Source organism: Actinia tenebrosa, unplaced genomic scaffold (assembly GCF_029948245.1).
Source record: "Actinia tenebrosa isolate PJP-AT-01 unplaced genomic scaffold, QUT_ActTen_1.0 PGA_scaffold6__47_contigs__length_16458017, whole genome shotgun sequence".
In the NCBI taxonomy this organism is placed as follows: Eukaryota; Metazoa; Cnidaria; class Anthozoa; order Actiniaria; family Actiniidae; genus Actinia; species Actinia tenebrosa.
The window spans coordinates 7,910,912-7,925,992 of record NW_028292583.1 but is presented as its reverse complement, the minus strand read 5'-3'; the positions used below and the strand labels follow the sequence as shown (position 1 = coordinate 7,925,992).

The window sequence follows — 15,081 nt, the reverse complement described above, 5'->3', positions numbered from 1 at the left end:
CAATGGAATTCTTGTCTGCTAACTATACATATGTGTGCAACGTTGACTGGGTTAAATGTCTTCACTCTAACATCACTCTAGTAGACCCTAATGCCATTGTTTTCTCTTGTTTTATGTTTTATTTTGATTTTTAGTCACTAAACATACAACTTTGTTTCATGGGCCAAGTATAGAATCACTGTTAGAGTCATTTTATCTGGCCCGTGAAACAAAGTTGTGCAATTAGTTAGTGTGTACTACTATGTATTGCGTAGACTAACTCAAAGAACTCGATTAGAAAAAAAAACGCAAACAAACAAAACTCACACACATAAAACAACAACAATAACAAAGAAAACGACAACAGGACAAGGGAAGATGTCCATGGACGACATGATGCCGTAATGAAGGCACGTACATTTTATTTTTTTTTATTTTCGAAAACTTCATCATCAACAATTAAAGTCAATTTCTTCTTTCTATACTATTTTGCTTATTACAAGTTTTTCACGTCTTCTCTACAAATACATGCATGTAGTTAATCAGCCTATTGAAATAGCTACTGGTCAATTAATTTACTATGTCACTGGGTGGTTACACCACCACCTGGAGGCCGCCATGTTGGATAACAGAACAATAATATTCATTTTTTCTCAGTTGTTCTTGTCATCCAACATGGCTGGTGACACGTGATCGCGCTAAGTTACGGGTCCTAGACGTACTCCTTCTTCCTCTTGTATAAGGCGGGCTGTTCAGTCAGTAAGGTTTAAGGAAATTCACGTTAAAAAAAGTCACGTTAACCAATGCAGTGAGATGTGTAACCGAATGAAATATGTTTTCTACATAACTTGAAGGTTGCCAAAATGCATGGCACCGCTAATACTGACCAGCCCTCTAAGTACAAGCCTGGAAAAGATCCACCAAAACTGCCATCTTAAAACATTTTTTTCATTTTTTTTTTCTCATCCTTAGTTTCAATAAAGACTACTTTTTCTCCAGTTTCCCCCCGAACTAGTATTGGAAAAAAGGCTTTAACCCTGGCGCATGACAAGATCGATAATCACACGCGACCAACAAGACGTTGATTCCAAAAGTTTTCCTAAGTATACGCAAATCATTCTCCAATCTATCCAATTATAAGCGCATTTTTGATTGGCGGATATGCCACGTTGGCCTTGTCCGATTGAAAACGACTGTGAACCGACTCTATACCTAACCTATTTTACCGTATGTCTTTTTCCCTTGATTTAATTTCTTAATCTCTAGATTCAAAATCGATTTATTTTCATGATTTATCTTTAAATCGAATCAATATCGCAATGTAATTGATAAGCTAATTAGAAAAATAAAATATTTTTTTAGAGCTGGGATTAAAAAAAATATTTTTATTACTGCTGGTGACTATGATTTAATGAACGTAACAAACACATCTACCTTTTTCCCCTTACCAAATTACCATGGCAACTGCATCTCAACTTACGTAGGTACAAAATGGATCGTGGTAGTACACGTGATTGTGCCTGTGAACAAATATCACGTTGTCTTTTGTAAACCCAAGTGCTGTAGGCCCTGTATGTGCATTCATCACACTAGGGTTTTTGTGATTTTCCCTGCATCTGTCGGCTCCGGTGTTGGTTTTAATATTTTAGCTGTCGCTGACGTGTTTTGCAACATACGCTGTACCAGTTGAATACCGTGTATAGGTACGCGCAATGTGGAACGTTGAGTATATTATTCACATGCAAATGCATAATGAATCCATAGCATCGTTCGCATTCATTCGTTCCTGTCTATCTTAAGCAGTAGCCATATCGGCTAGCTAAGTACCTGAAATCCAAACTCTATGTCGTTAACTTTACACAAAGTTTTAATGTTAACTTTTTGTTTAGTCTCTTGTCGGGTTAGATTATCTGCTGCCACGAGGGACTAAAATACTTGCCAAAGATTGAATCCAATTTTAAAATCCAAGATTCGCCTTTTGTTGTAGGTTACAGCCAGAGCCAAGACGGTCCCTGATTTTTTCCTCCCATTCCTCTGGAATGCAAGGGAGGGGTCTACACGTGGGATGCCGTGGTCCAAATGAAACAGTTGTACAGGAGAATAATGAGGGCACTGCAAACACTACACAGAATTCGACTACTAGTAAAATGGAACTGTTTCGTTCAATGACCCGCCGTTGGGTCGTTATCCCAAGGAACTTTTGAAATTTGCCATATACAAACGTTAGTTTACAAAAACCTAATGTTCTTTAAAGCAGTCTGATGCATGTGCGACCGAGGAGGTATTATCGTCTTAGCTTAAAGTAATAAAGAGCACGATGCATGAACCCTAGTGTAGCACACATCTGACTTCACGTAGAGCCGACAGTTACTATGAGGCTATGAGGTTTGCAATAAATCTTGCTCTCAGCCATAACGAAATTCCCCACCGTCAAATGCCTCTTACACACAGAGCACTTCATACAGTCCCGATGTAACACACTGTCGTCAAACTTACATTTCTCCATCTGGTAAACTTTAGTTCCACAGATGATACACTTATCGATTTTTATTCCGCCAAATGGCTTTTTATTTGCGGCTGTTTCATTGGAGGACAAATTCAATGACTGTCTAGTATTATTCTTGCCCATTGCATTTTGTCCCGTAATATTCTTATCTGTTCTCGCCGGTAACGTTGCCGAGCTTCTTCCATATAAATTGCTTGCTTTCAGTGGTCCCTTGTCTTTGACAATAACAAATGGTTTGTGAGGATTTTCGTGAGTCGAGGGTTTAACTTGTTCTTTTGTAGCAACTGGTGGTTTAGAAGGCCTGACAGGCGCTTTAAAAGGTTGTTTTTCAAACATCGAGTCTGGTTTGGCTTGTGCCTTTATTGTTGGTTTTGGTGAGGTCTGAGGCTTCGAATCTGGAGGTTTGTTAATGCTGTTTTTATTCGGTTTAACGAGGGTTGGTGTCTACAAAATAGAAGAATGTGACTAATTATCAGGGAACTTTGCCTTTGCAACAGAGGCATTATAGCTACGAGATGAAGTCATGTTGCAAAATAGTAGGGATCCCAGGATGATGTGGAAATGGGGCGAGGGGTCATTGGATGTGTGGGGATGTGGGGGGAACAGTGCGGAAGGAGCCTAACTAAATCGAGACAATAAATTAATTAAAAAATTTTCCTGATGTAACGAAGTTATTGAGCTACGAGTGGAAGAAATCAGGGAAGAAGTTACCATGAGAAAACTCTCTCCGATGCAGTATGGGTGGGGTATGGAGGGTGGAGAAAGGTTGCTCATTCCAATTAACAATTCGCAATAGACTCTTTTGGAGTTCCAAATTTCCGCTGTGTTCCTTGATACAGATTCATTTACTCAGGCCCAGCCTCGTGTTCACAAATACCAACGGTAAAGTAAAGAATGCACAACTTGAACAATATGAACACTTTCAAATTCCTCGAAACTTCACTGGAACACATGAGTTTTCTGCACAAACTCGGGGCTAACCCTGAGCAACATAGAACTGGTGTATCAGATTCCACATTTAGAATTTGCTTCCACATTTCTGCATTTCTACATACTGAGACTATGCAGCAGCCATGCAGATAACTAATCGCAGGATAAGCTACTATTAAGTCGTATCAATTACCTGGTTTTCCGAGGTTTCGTCGTCTAGTAACAACTGAGACATTCTTCTTGACTTCTGCTTAGCACTAGCTACCCATGCCGGCTCATCTTTCTCGTTCTCTACAGCTGGGGCTTGATTTTCCTTCGCATTGGCCTTGCGAACATCTCCTGGTTTAGTACCATAAGACCAGGATTTAGTTCTGCTAAACTGAGACGGAATAGATTTCTCTGAAGTGTCAGACTTGTTCTCTTTCTTTCGAATTACTTGCTCTTGTTGAACCAATTCTGGTTTTTCAGTTAAAACATTTGTTTGGGCTTCCTTTTTCACCGGGCTAGGTTCCGTACTATCTAGCTTGAATGGAAATTCTTGAAGTTTCGGTTTGTAATTATTGGACCATGATTTGCCGCGTTTAAAAGGTACAGCCGGTTTGATGCTATCCTTCTGCTGCTGCTCCTGCTTTTTGGGACTACCTTCGCTTTCTTTTTTACTGTCGTCAGTGGACTGTTTGGAAGTGGTCGGTTCATTGTCTAGTAACTTGTCGAACTCGAAGTCTTCAAAAGTGACTTCACTCTCAAGCTGGCAAGTATTTTCTGCCATGACGATCTCTGTCTCAGCGCGAGAGCTTCGAATGGAATCAGCAAAGCTTGATACACTTTCCTTCTTTGGGAAGCTACTGACGCTCTTTTCTCTCTTCCCTGTCGATTCTTGAGATTTTTGCTCTGTAAAACTTTTCCTTTTTTCTTGTGCAGTTAATTCCTTTTTTTCAAAACTTTCTTTCGGTGTCTTGCTCGACTCTAGCTTTTTCGGCTTTTCATCTGTAAACTTGTCTGTGAAACTTCTTCTCTTTTCTGCCACAGTAAGCTCTTTTTTCTTAACTCCTTCTTCCACTATTGTCTTCCCTGGAAAACTCCTTCGTTTCTCTGCCATAGTTAACTCTCTTTCCTCCAACATTCCTTTCAATGTTCTGTCCAAATCAGATCCTTCATTGTCAACTGTTTTTCTGTTTGGAAGGCTTTTTCTTTTCTCTGAAACAGATAATTTCTTTTTCTCCGTCGTTTCCGCTGTATTCTTCAAGTCTACTTTTGCAGCTCGAAGTTTAGTAGAAGGGGAACCACTCTGGGACAACCTCGATGGGCCACTGGTTTGAGCAAGGACATTATTAACCCTTGACATAACATCATCTATGACTGAGTCTTGTTGCTCCTTGTCTCTTTGGGAAGTCTCCGGTTGGGAGGTCACGGCCTGTCCTTCTTCCTCCTCGCCCAATTCTGAAGTCTCAAATATAGTATTGTTCAAAATATCTGACAGTGAGCTTGAATCAAGCCGGTTCCCGCTGCTGGTTCTTTCTCTGGTTAGGTCTTTTGGGTCCGTCCTAGACCGTTTGTGTGCCTTTGGGTCTTGGGTTACAGGTGTGTCTCCGACCCCTAGAGATGATGTCCGGGACCTCCCACGCGTTGGGGGTCTTCGTTTCTTAGGAGCTGCTTTGATTTTGTCATGTGCTGCCTGGAGTCCCTCAATGGATGAGGCATTAGGATCACTTTCAAAGCTAACAGCAGCTACAAGAAAGAACAACAAAGGTTCGTTAACAACAGCGTACATTGTGAAGGGTGTGCATGACGATAGAAATATTTAGGGTTAAGTCTTCTTTCCTCTACGTTTTCTCCGTGTTTGGTTAACTTCCGCGTGTTGCATGTCACGTCACAATTTGCACGGGTAAAGAAAACCATACCTTCATCAGTGTACAAGTCTCTTTGTGAACGAATTCCAGGGCCATGTAAGGTGGGTAAGGAGTATGTCTTGGACACTGGTTTTGGTGATCTCTCTGCCTCACGGATTTCTTCATGACTGATTGCCTGACGTTTCTTGGCTTCCCGAAGTACTGTATTAGGGCTCTGAAAGAGAACAGGACATAAGGACTTAGTTTCGTTTGGTTCACATTTCACTGCCCAAATACCGAACCATTAAGCTTCTACATTTAATAGTTTTGCTCCGTACCCCATCCCTAGACTTGGCCAAAGTTGACCTCTCTTATCTCCCGAGAACTTTTTTATTCGAGCGAAGCGAATTTCTAGAGCACTGCAAGAGAAAGTCTACCCCCTTCCCTACCCATGTGATTGTCTTCTTAGCCTTATAGATAAAAGATATTCAGAAGTTTTAGTCGAAGGATTTCACTTCTCCAACAAATGATAATATGAGCAACTCCTGAATGAATAAACAACTAATAACATCCTTCTTTCCCAAATGCCTTGGTTAACCACCGCTAGAATCGCGGCTCGAAAGGGGGAGGGGGAAGCGGAGGGGGAAGCGGGGGGAGGGGGGTGGGAAGAGGGGGGGGATGGGGTACATTTTTCGTATATAAATTTTATTTACTCGAAATTATCGCAGTGTCTATTGTGTATATTTAAAGGAATAAGTTAAATCTCTTCAGATGCTGCCGAACTATTTTTTTTACTGTAACAACTAACTTTGCCAAGAAAGCCATGGAAGTAGGGAAACTCCGGAAAAAAGGGGAGAAAAGGTAAAGGTAATATATTTTACTTCGATAACGGAGGGAATGGAAGTAATTTTTGAATAAAGTGCTCAAAGGTGTGACTTTACCCTCTCAGGCTATCAGTGCTCTTTTTAGGGGTATTAAAGCTACACAAAACTGAGAGAAGTCGAGAAGAGCGCGCTCTAACCAACTGAGCTGCGTCTGCATCTATATGAAAAAACATGTAGCGAGAAAATAAAAATGGATTGAGAAAACTGAAATGGGGAAATCGGATGAAAATTATGTGTTATATTAAGTTATTCATGAAAGTTATGAATAAAACAGTGGATGCTAATGAAAAAAGCTTAAAAGATCACGAAAACGAAGATAAATCTTCGTTATTCAGTAATTTCGTAGAACTTTACAAGTTTTAACATTCAAGTTATCGAAGTCAAACTCACATCGACCTACAAAGGTTAAGTGATAGAAATAAAAACAAAACGGTTGCGGCATCTTTGGGTTTGTTCGAGGGCTTATGTAACGAAGTATCTCTGAAAATAATACATACCCTGATATAGGTTTTTGTGCTATAAAATTTCCATAAAACTTACCCTTGACTTTGTATTAACATCATAACTATGGCGACTTAGTGAGCACAAACCAAGAAATCTTGCCGCCATTATGCAAGGAATTCAAAACCGTTTCAAGTTTATAAGTTTCAAGTTTACTCAGCTTCTGTTCAGAGTAGAAAATTCGAAATCCTTTCACAAAGTCTGTAATTCTTTATGAACGCTTATTTTGGATATTTTTTCACGTCTTAGGCGAGCCAAACTTGGTTCAAACTACAAGAAGTCTATTCGTACGTGTTGAGTATTCATGATGAATAACAATAATATTCTTGTTTACAAGTTGCTGGGATGAACGTTCATTGGTATTCATCAAGCAGAGATCCCTCTGGTTTTCTATTTGGTGATAAACTTTTACACTTCATTTATATTTCCATAACAGACAGATGCTGATAAACGACCACTGAAATCATTTCTTTTCTACCAGGACTAAAACAAAATACATTACTTCAGAAAAACAAAAATTACGTTGTTTTTTCAACGATTATTTTAACAGCATTTTGTATGCGTTGGATATTCAGTCTATTAAAATGTTGAGTCGTTTATTATAGAATGAAAATTATGCGAGGTTTAACAAATATATTAACGTGAATGGACGAGGACATTATGTGCTTAAAAAAATCATATGCATCAACGTTTCAGCCTGTTACCACAACAGTAAATTTTACTGGTATTCTTATCAAGACGTTATAGCAATTGGAATGTTTAGGCTACGTTCATAATGTATGGCGGGGGGGGGGGGGGGGGGGGGGCAGGTGAAATTGAGGGGGGATTGGAAAAGTTTTGGTAGGAAAAAGGGGGGTATGGGCCAATTTTTATCAGAAAAATGGGGGGAAGCGCAATTTTTGGAAGATGCTACAAGCCTTGCTTAGGGTGGATCGTATTTTTTTGCAAGACTTTAAGGGGGGTGTCAAGAATTATTCTGGACATTTCAATTTTCACCTGCCCTCCCCCCCCCCCCCCCCATCCCCTCTGCCATACATTATGAATGCAGTCTTAGGAGTCAAGAGTTGGCCAAATATTAATTAAATAAACATGAAACGAGTTGAAAGAAAATATTAAAAAGAAAGAAAAACAACCAAGCTAGCGTCCATTCCTGTATCCAAATTTTTCTCAGCTTTCTAACCGAAAAATCGAAATTCAATTTAAAAAATTATGAAAAAATCGAATCTGATTTTTTGGTGAGAAGGGTCTGGCTACGAGAATAGCTAGCGTCAAAAATGCGAGAGAGAAAAAATTAACGGAAGGAGAATAGAAAACTGAAAAAGAATGGAATTATCGAACATAAAACAAAAATTAATAACCCAAAAGGAATAAGAAAGGAAATAAATGAAATGGAAAAAGATGGAATGAAATAAAGTGAAAAGGAATGAAATGGAATATTGTGAAAGAATACAAAAGAAATGATAGAAAATAATGAAAAGGATAGAAAGGGAAGGAAAAACTTACTGCAGTGAAACTTCATTTCTAGTGTTGAAAACCATGTACAAGTCAAGAATAAACCAACTGTACGAAACATGCCAGAATTGGCTGCTCATGAATATTAGTCACTTAAGTTGACTTTATTTTGTGGTCAGAGTCGTTTAATTTTTAACCACAAATATTCATGCTTGCACTGATTATAAGAATACTAATTATGTTTTGAAAACGTTTCTGAACAATTTTACATGAGAAATATAACTTAAATGAAGAGGTTTTAGATAGAAGTAAAAACTGGTAAATGTGAATATTTTAGAAAACCTTTTTTAATTGACAAAATCTGGCCCCTAAAGTATTTCATCTAACAAATCTATTTGAATTATTATTCCACTACATGAATAAGCCGATCGTATAGCAATTGCCCAGCCAGAAGCATTGGGTATCATAGAGGTGAGAGGGCTTGCCTCTCACCAAGGCTACCTGGGTTTGATTCCCCCTGGGGGGGTACTCCCCTATCTTCGCTATACGGGTACGTGCCGCCAAACAGGGTATGGTTTTCAGCGATTCTACTCTGGAACAGAGTATATAAAATCGAGCTCGCTCTGGAACAGGGTATATGAAATTACGCTCTCTCCTTTCTGGAACAGGGTATGAATTTCAGTGATTTTACTCTGGAACAGGGTCAGGGTTCAGAGGGCTCAGCGGCACATCCCTACCCTAAACGGGCAAAAGTACCCCCCCCCCTCCCCGGTTGATTCCTGGTATCAGTAATTTGTTTGTTGGTTCTCTCCTGTGCTTGGAGGATTCTGTCTGGTTTTTCTGGTTTCTCCTACCTTCGCAAAAATCAACTTCTAAATTTCTATATTTCAGCTAACAGACTAATCAAGTAGGTTGCACCCCTGTCAGGCTTTCTGCCCACCATATAGAGAGTTTAATCCAATTAGATGATTTTTTAAGAAATGGATTTTTTTGGGTCAAAATTTTGAATTGCCAGTCATTTCAACCTGTAACATTTAGCCAGAAACAAGGTATGGCCGAGCTAAAACTAATTTGGCCAGTCATCATCAATGGCGACTGACCAACCGCCTGATTAACCCCTGCTAATTATGAGAATATGTGGACCGCATAGCACTTATGAAAATACATGAAGATATAGAAATATAGATAAGTTATAGTGCTTGGGAATGAGGTTAATTCTGGCGAAAGCCCTTGGAGTTAAATTCAGAAAAATTAATTTCCGACCTCGCTGGGTTCCATTCCCAGCGAGGTCGGAAATTAATTTTTCTGAATTTAATTCCAAGGGCTTTTGCCGGAATAACCTCGTTCCGAAGCACCATAACTTATCTATATTTCTATATCTCCCTGCTAATTAAGGTATATAGCCTTAATTCTTGGTTCAAATATTGTGTATGTATGGGTGTGATTTTCTCTTGGCAATAAATTGCATTTCATCATATACCACATCAATTCAGTATGTAGTAAAATCGTTTTTGTAGTTAATCCTGGCATTATCCATCATTCAACTATAAATAATTTTCTTTTCTGGAAAACCATTAAACCCTATGATAATAATAACCATTTCCTGCATTTCTGGGGCAACCTGGAGAGGTTGGGTGAGGGGGGGGGGGGGGGGGTATAGGTGAACCAAAGATATATTTGTCTCTAGCAATGCAAAGTTAAGAAAGATATATGGTAATAACACAATAAATTCCACACCTTTTGGCTAAAAAAAGTACTATCACAAGCATGGTATTTTTGGGAAACAATGCATAAAATGTATTAAGACACTAACCTGGGGTGGCATACTCCTTGTTCGCACGACTGGTGATGATTTATCATGCACATCTGCATTATGATGCATTGGGGTTGAGGTGGTGCGATGCCTGCGAGACTTATCTACTGTCAATCTACTGGAAACAGGCAAGTCCTCACATGATTTAGCTCTCCTGGAATTTTTCTTACGACTGAAGAATTTTCTAACTTTTTTCAAAGGACCCCATTTCCATATAGATTTTCTCTTTTTCTCAGGTTTCTCATCATATTCTGCATCATGCTCTATCCCAGTAGCTATTTCTTCATTACTGCTATGAGGTGGTTCTGAGATTCTTACATTTGGTCTTCTTGCAGGAGCTAGATGTTCATGTGAGGCTGATGTTGAAGCCATGTCAGAACTTAACCCATGTCCTGGCGTCGCATGAGGAAATTGAAGCGAACTATTACTACCAGATAGTGCAGTGTCAGATTCGAACTGTGCCAAGAAATCAGCTGATATTTTACCAGGTTTCTTGAAGGCTTTTCCCACATCTGAAAAATAAGTGAAAATAAATTAAATAAATAATTCAAATTTCAGTATATGTTACTTGCATTAGGCATTTATTAGACACATGAAATCTCCATAATTTGTGTAAATAATGTTTCTATTTCAATTCCAAAGAATTGTTACTTTGCCATGAAACACTGCACCATGTTCTTCACAATCCTATATTTTTACTTTTCCTGATTTAAAAATTAAAAACTTTTTTTTTGAAAGTTGAGCTTACACAAGGCAATTTAACATTTTAAAAGAACTCTTGGTTTGGACTATAAAATCTAAAGATATGAATTTATTAAAACTGCTATTTCCACCATTTAAATGCTCATTTTTAATGACACAACAAAATGGTAAATATTTTTTCTAACAAGTATTCTTTATAACTGTGATATATTTTCCCATGTTTTGCTTCAAATATTAACAAACGTCTGATGAGTTGGTAAACTTTTGATTGCTGCAAGCACGGAAAAAAATTGAGGTTTCAGAAACGTGTCATTGAAAAATGCACTTTAAACGAGTTTTTCTTGTTTTGGTTACCAGATAATTATTTTTCAATGATTTAGAAAATTTTTTCCAAATGACAAATCTCTCAGCTAGCTTTTGTCCTGCATGCATTTACAGATTTATTTGAGGCTGTTCTTTATTCTTATAAAACTTGTACAAATCTTGTACAAATATCAATAGAAGTGCACCATTTGTTCGCTTATGTTTTTGAAAGATTAATGTATTAAAACTAAATCCTAAAGAGCAATAGCATTTTGTTTAGATTACAGCTCTTTGAAACAAATGGTGAACTTTGCTAGCCTAGGTGATATTTTTCTAGGACTTTTGAATGAATATCCACTGAGCCATTATGAGAGGTAACATAAGAGGAAGGCAAACACATGGAATAGTAATCACATGAAAATATTTATTAATATTCATTAATAATACAAGGACGGCAAAATCTTAAGGAAATTAACTGAAAGCACTGACACAATGAAAGGAAAGAGCTATTAAAAGGCTATTAAAATTTAATACTTGTCATTCATTTAAAAATACAGTGAATAAATCAAAGAGCTTTTTAGTTTTTATTCCTAAATTGTCAACTGAATATTTACTTAAGAGATGATTTTGAAAAGTAACTTTCCTTGCAGCTGTATAAATCTTGACATTTGATATCACTTTGATGTGACAGATTATATAGCTACATTGGCATGAGCTCCAAAACTTTGAAAGTATAACCATTATGTTAAGGGTTATTATGAGGGTGATGGTGATGGTTTAAGGACATAAACAAGGTATTTGATTACTGAGATATGATCTAATACCTATCCCTCATTATTACCTTTATTGGCTAGCATATAAGATTTGATTTAAGATATGGATTAAGATTAAGAATCATTGGGAACAAATAATTAATAAAGAGACAAAAATTATTCATAAATCCTCCCTAGCTTGCAGCAATCCCTAGAGCAGCATAATTTAGAGGACAATACAAAGAATCTTAATTCTCGTGGGAGTAAAATTTTGTTCAAATCCTCTAAATTGAGTTGCATTAAAAATATCCCACAAAAAGACAAGACAAAAAATATTAATAGATCCTCCCTAGCTTGCAGCAATCCCTAGAGCAGCATAATTTAGAGGACAATACAAAGAATCTTAATTCTCATTGGAGTAAAATTTTGTTTAAATGCTCTAAATTGAGTTGCATTAAGAATATTCCACAAGGAGTGCATTGGATTCAGTAATTATTGCTAGAAGCTGTGTTCTAGGTTACGATATATTATTATAATATTTAACAATTAAATTATTGTACAATAGCTAGTAAATAATTCACACTATATAAAGTGGTAGATTTTTGTATACACATATGCCATAAATTGAATTGCATTAAAAATATTCCACAAGGAGTGCATTGGATTCAGTAATTATTGCTAGAAGCTGTGTTCTAGGTTACGATATATTATTAACAATTAAATTATCGTTTAATAGATAGTAAATAATTCACACTATAAAGTTGTAGATTTTTGTAAACACATACGCCAGGATTTCATCCTGAAACAAAATAATGTGCTATGCAGGTGCAAGTTTCTAGGAAATACAGCTAAAGGGGGCATATTCTCTGAAAGAAAAATTTGATCCCTTAAAAATTATATCTCATATATCTCAGTGAAAACTCTGTGTAGGAATAGAAAATCATTGCACTCAATAATCCACCCCTGTTAAATTTTCATTCAAGACAAAACAAATGTCCTAGATGTCTGAGTTGTGTTCATAGAACAGCGTTGTGCAGCAGTTAATGGGTAAAGCTAAATTTGACAGCAATGCATATTAAATGCATACATGTATACTTCTTATACAAAGTACATATTGCAGATTGCAAAATGATGATAGAATTATATATGCAATAAGTTAGAAATAATAGAGTTCAAATGATCCCTAGCAAATCGAGTCTGGTATGATAAATAAACGCCCCTTGCATGGGGCGTTAATGCAGCTCAATTTTTGACAAAACAAAATAATTGCAATTTCATGCAAATTGAAAACCTATTTTTATGTTCTCCAATATTTGAGCTGAATTGCGACATGCTGCAAATGGGTCTATACTGTTTGTTTGCATCTTGCTTACAGTAGTATGCCTAGGTCACATATATCAAGGCCATTAAATAAACAATATTATTTTTGGCTGTTTCTCCAAGAGCTATAGCTATAGGTATAGCTAGTAAGGCATGATAATTGGACCCCATCAAAAAACTGCAGTTTTAGTGTACAGAGTTAGTTTGCCAAGAGCTTCAACTAAATAGATGCATTTCTATTATGGTAGAAGCTATGGTATAACAAAAGATACATCATGAATACAACCATAACAAAGACATGCATAATACAAATTATAGCACATTCTTTGTTTGGGTTGTTTTCATTAACACCAGTGTAAAATCAAAAAAAGTGCTAAATAACTTATATATAATAGAAATGCAAAGCTAAAAATATAAACACGGTAATATCAATAATAGCTCACCATCAGCAGATAACGAGGACCTCATGCCAGCTTTTTTTTCAGCCATATTTTTGTAATCAAACAACCTTTATTCTTCGATTTAGAGCGCTACTTTAGAAACCCTGCAATCAAAATTAAATCTTCAAACTTTAATATATTTTTTTAAATTTTACGATGTTAACACACTTCAAGAGAAAAAGGACAAAGAAACAATGGCACTAGATAGCATAGTTAAGTAAATAAAGCTGTAAAATCTGAAAACTGTGGAAAACCTTAGTAGGTCATGTAGTTGGGGGAGAAATATACTTTCGTTCGGAGCAATTTTAGTAGAATATTAAGCTGACTTGTTTAAGATTAAACCACTTGACAATATTAAAGAAGGGGTTTCTAGACGTCGGGAACACGAACTTTTATACTTGAGATCGAAACACGATATGCAGGACAACCATCTGTACAAGCAAATTGTACAAATTTGTAAAAGTTTTATTTTGAAAATGCAGTGTATTCGAACCTGCTACTGGGAAAATGATGCGATCACGAGAAATAAGGTCGCAATAATAAAAAATCAGTAAATGAATGTAAACAATTCGCGATTTGATCGTGGTTATTTGGGACTCCATAAGTTGATCAACGACGCACAACCTGGATTATTATTTTGTGACCTATAAAATATACAAACTCTCGTCTACTCACATTGTCTTTGAATGAAAATTAACGTAATCGAAGGGTGTAACAGCATCTCGAAGATTCGTGATTTGTTTACGATGAAAACAATCACCAAAAAATTGCCTTCATTGAGAGTTTAGCTTAAATTCGGCCTTCTAAACTTCTTAACATTTCAACAACAGTTGAGTTTAATAATCCTAAGGGATTTTCCCTTCAATACCAACTGTAAGGCTTCAATTAATAATCCATGGATAGCATTTCTAAGTTTAAATGAAGCTGTTCAAATGTAAAAATGATATTAGTTGAACTTACTTTAAGTTAACTTACTTTAAGTTAAGACAACCTACTACTGTCCTCGGCTATCGCAGTGTTCGTTGCCCTCATTTTGAAGGAGTCTATAAAACCAACCTTGTAAAAATGTAGACAAATTATTGACTTAATAGTTATAACTCATGGTTATCCAATTTGTTGAATATATTAAAGGCAAGGGAGCGAAAGAAGACAGTCAAATCTCTAAGCCGTGTCGTATGCTTGCATATCTGTCATGGAAAGCTTCCCATTGTACTTCTATTGTGTGAAAAACGCCATATATGGCAATATAAACTGCGGCTAGCAACACGCTATCCCGCTACCAAAAGTTTTTTTCACTATTTCATTCCGTTTTTTCCAGTTTTCTAAATAAAAAGAAACACGAAATCTTCACATTTCTTGATTTAACATGAAATTTTCTGGTTATTTCGGGGTCACATTAGATGCACGTGTCCCACCACAGCCACCATCCCGAACTAACGTGTTTGTTCAGTGGAGTCAAAAAACTATAAAATATGTCATATATTATCTATTCCTTCCAGTACAGTTTATGACATACCTTTTAAATAATTAAATATTTCTTTTTAATATAGTTAGAAATAGAGTATGTTCTAAACTTCACGAATAATAGAGGAAAAACTTCCTAATCCCGTTTCGGAGTAAGAGTTTCAGCGTACCCCCAAAAGCCAGAAAAAATTACAGAAGTTGTCTTA

At 36.8% G+C, this 15,081-nt stretch overlaps 1 protein-coding gene across 3 annotated transcripts; it reads right to left on the bottom strand.

The window, feature by feature from the left end:
- Positions 1-384: 384 nt before the first annotated feature.
- LOC116300267 (uncharacterized) lies at positions 385-14,739 on the bottom strand. 3 transcript variants are annotated; one of them, XM_031709098.2, is made up of 6 exons: positions 14,372-14,739; positions 13,415-13,515; positions 9,895-10,406; positions 5,317-5,479; positions 3,609-5,143; positions 385-2,929 (listed from the first exon to the last, which is right to left on the bottom strand). In XM_031709098.2, exons 2-6 carry the CDS (start codon positions 13,458-13,460, stop codon positions 2,330-2,332), a joined length of 2,856 nt encoding a protein of 951 aa, XP_031564958.1. In that variant the 5' UTR covers positions 13,461-13,515; positions 14,372-14,739; the 3' UTR covers positions 385-2,329. The 3 variants fall into 3 exon arrangements, with proteins under 3 accessions (XP_031564958.1, XP_031564957.1, XP_031564959.1); XM_031709097.2 differs by having other exon boundaries at positions 14,387-14,739; XM_031709099.2 differs by lacking the exons at positions 9,895-10,406; positions 13,415-13,515; positions 14,372-14,739 and adding an exon at positions 6,669-7,012.
- Positions 14,740-15,081: the final 342 nt, after the last annotated feature.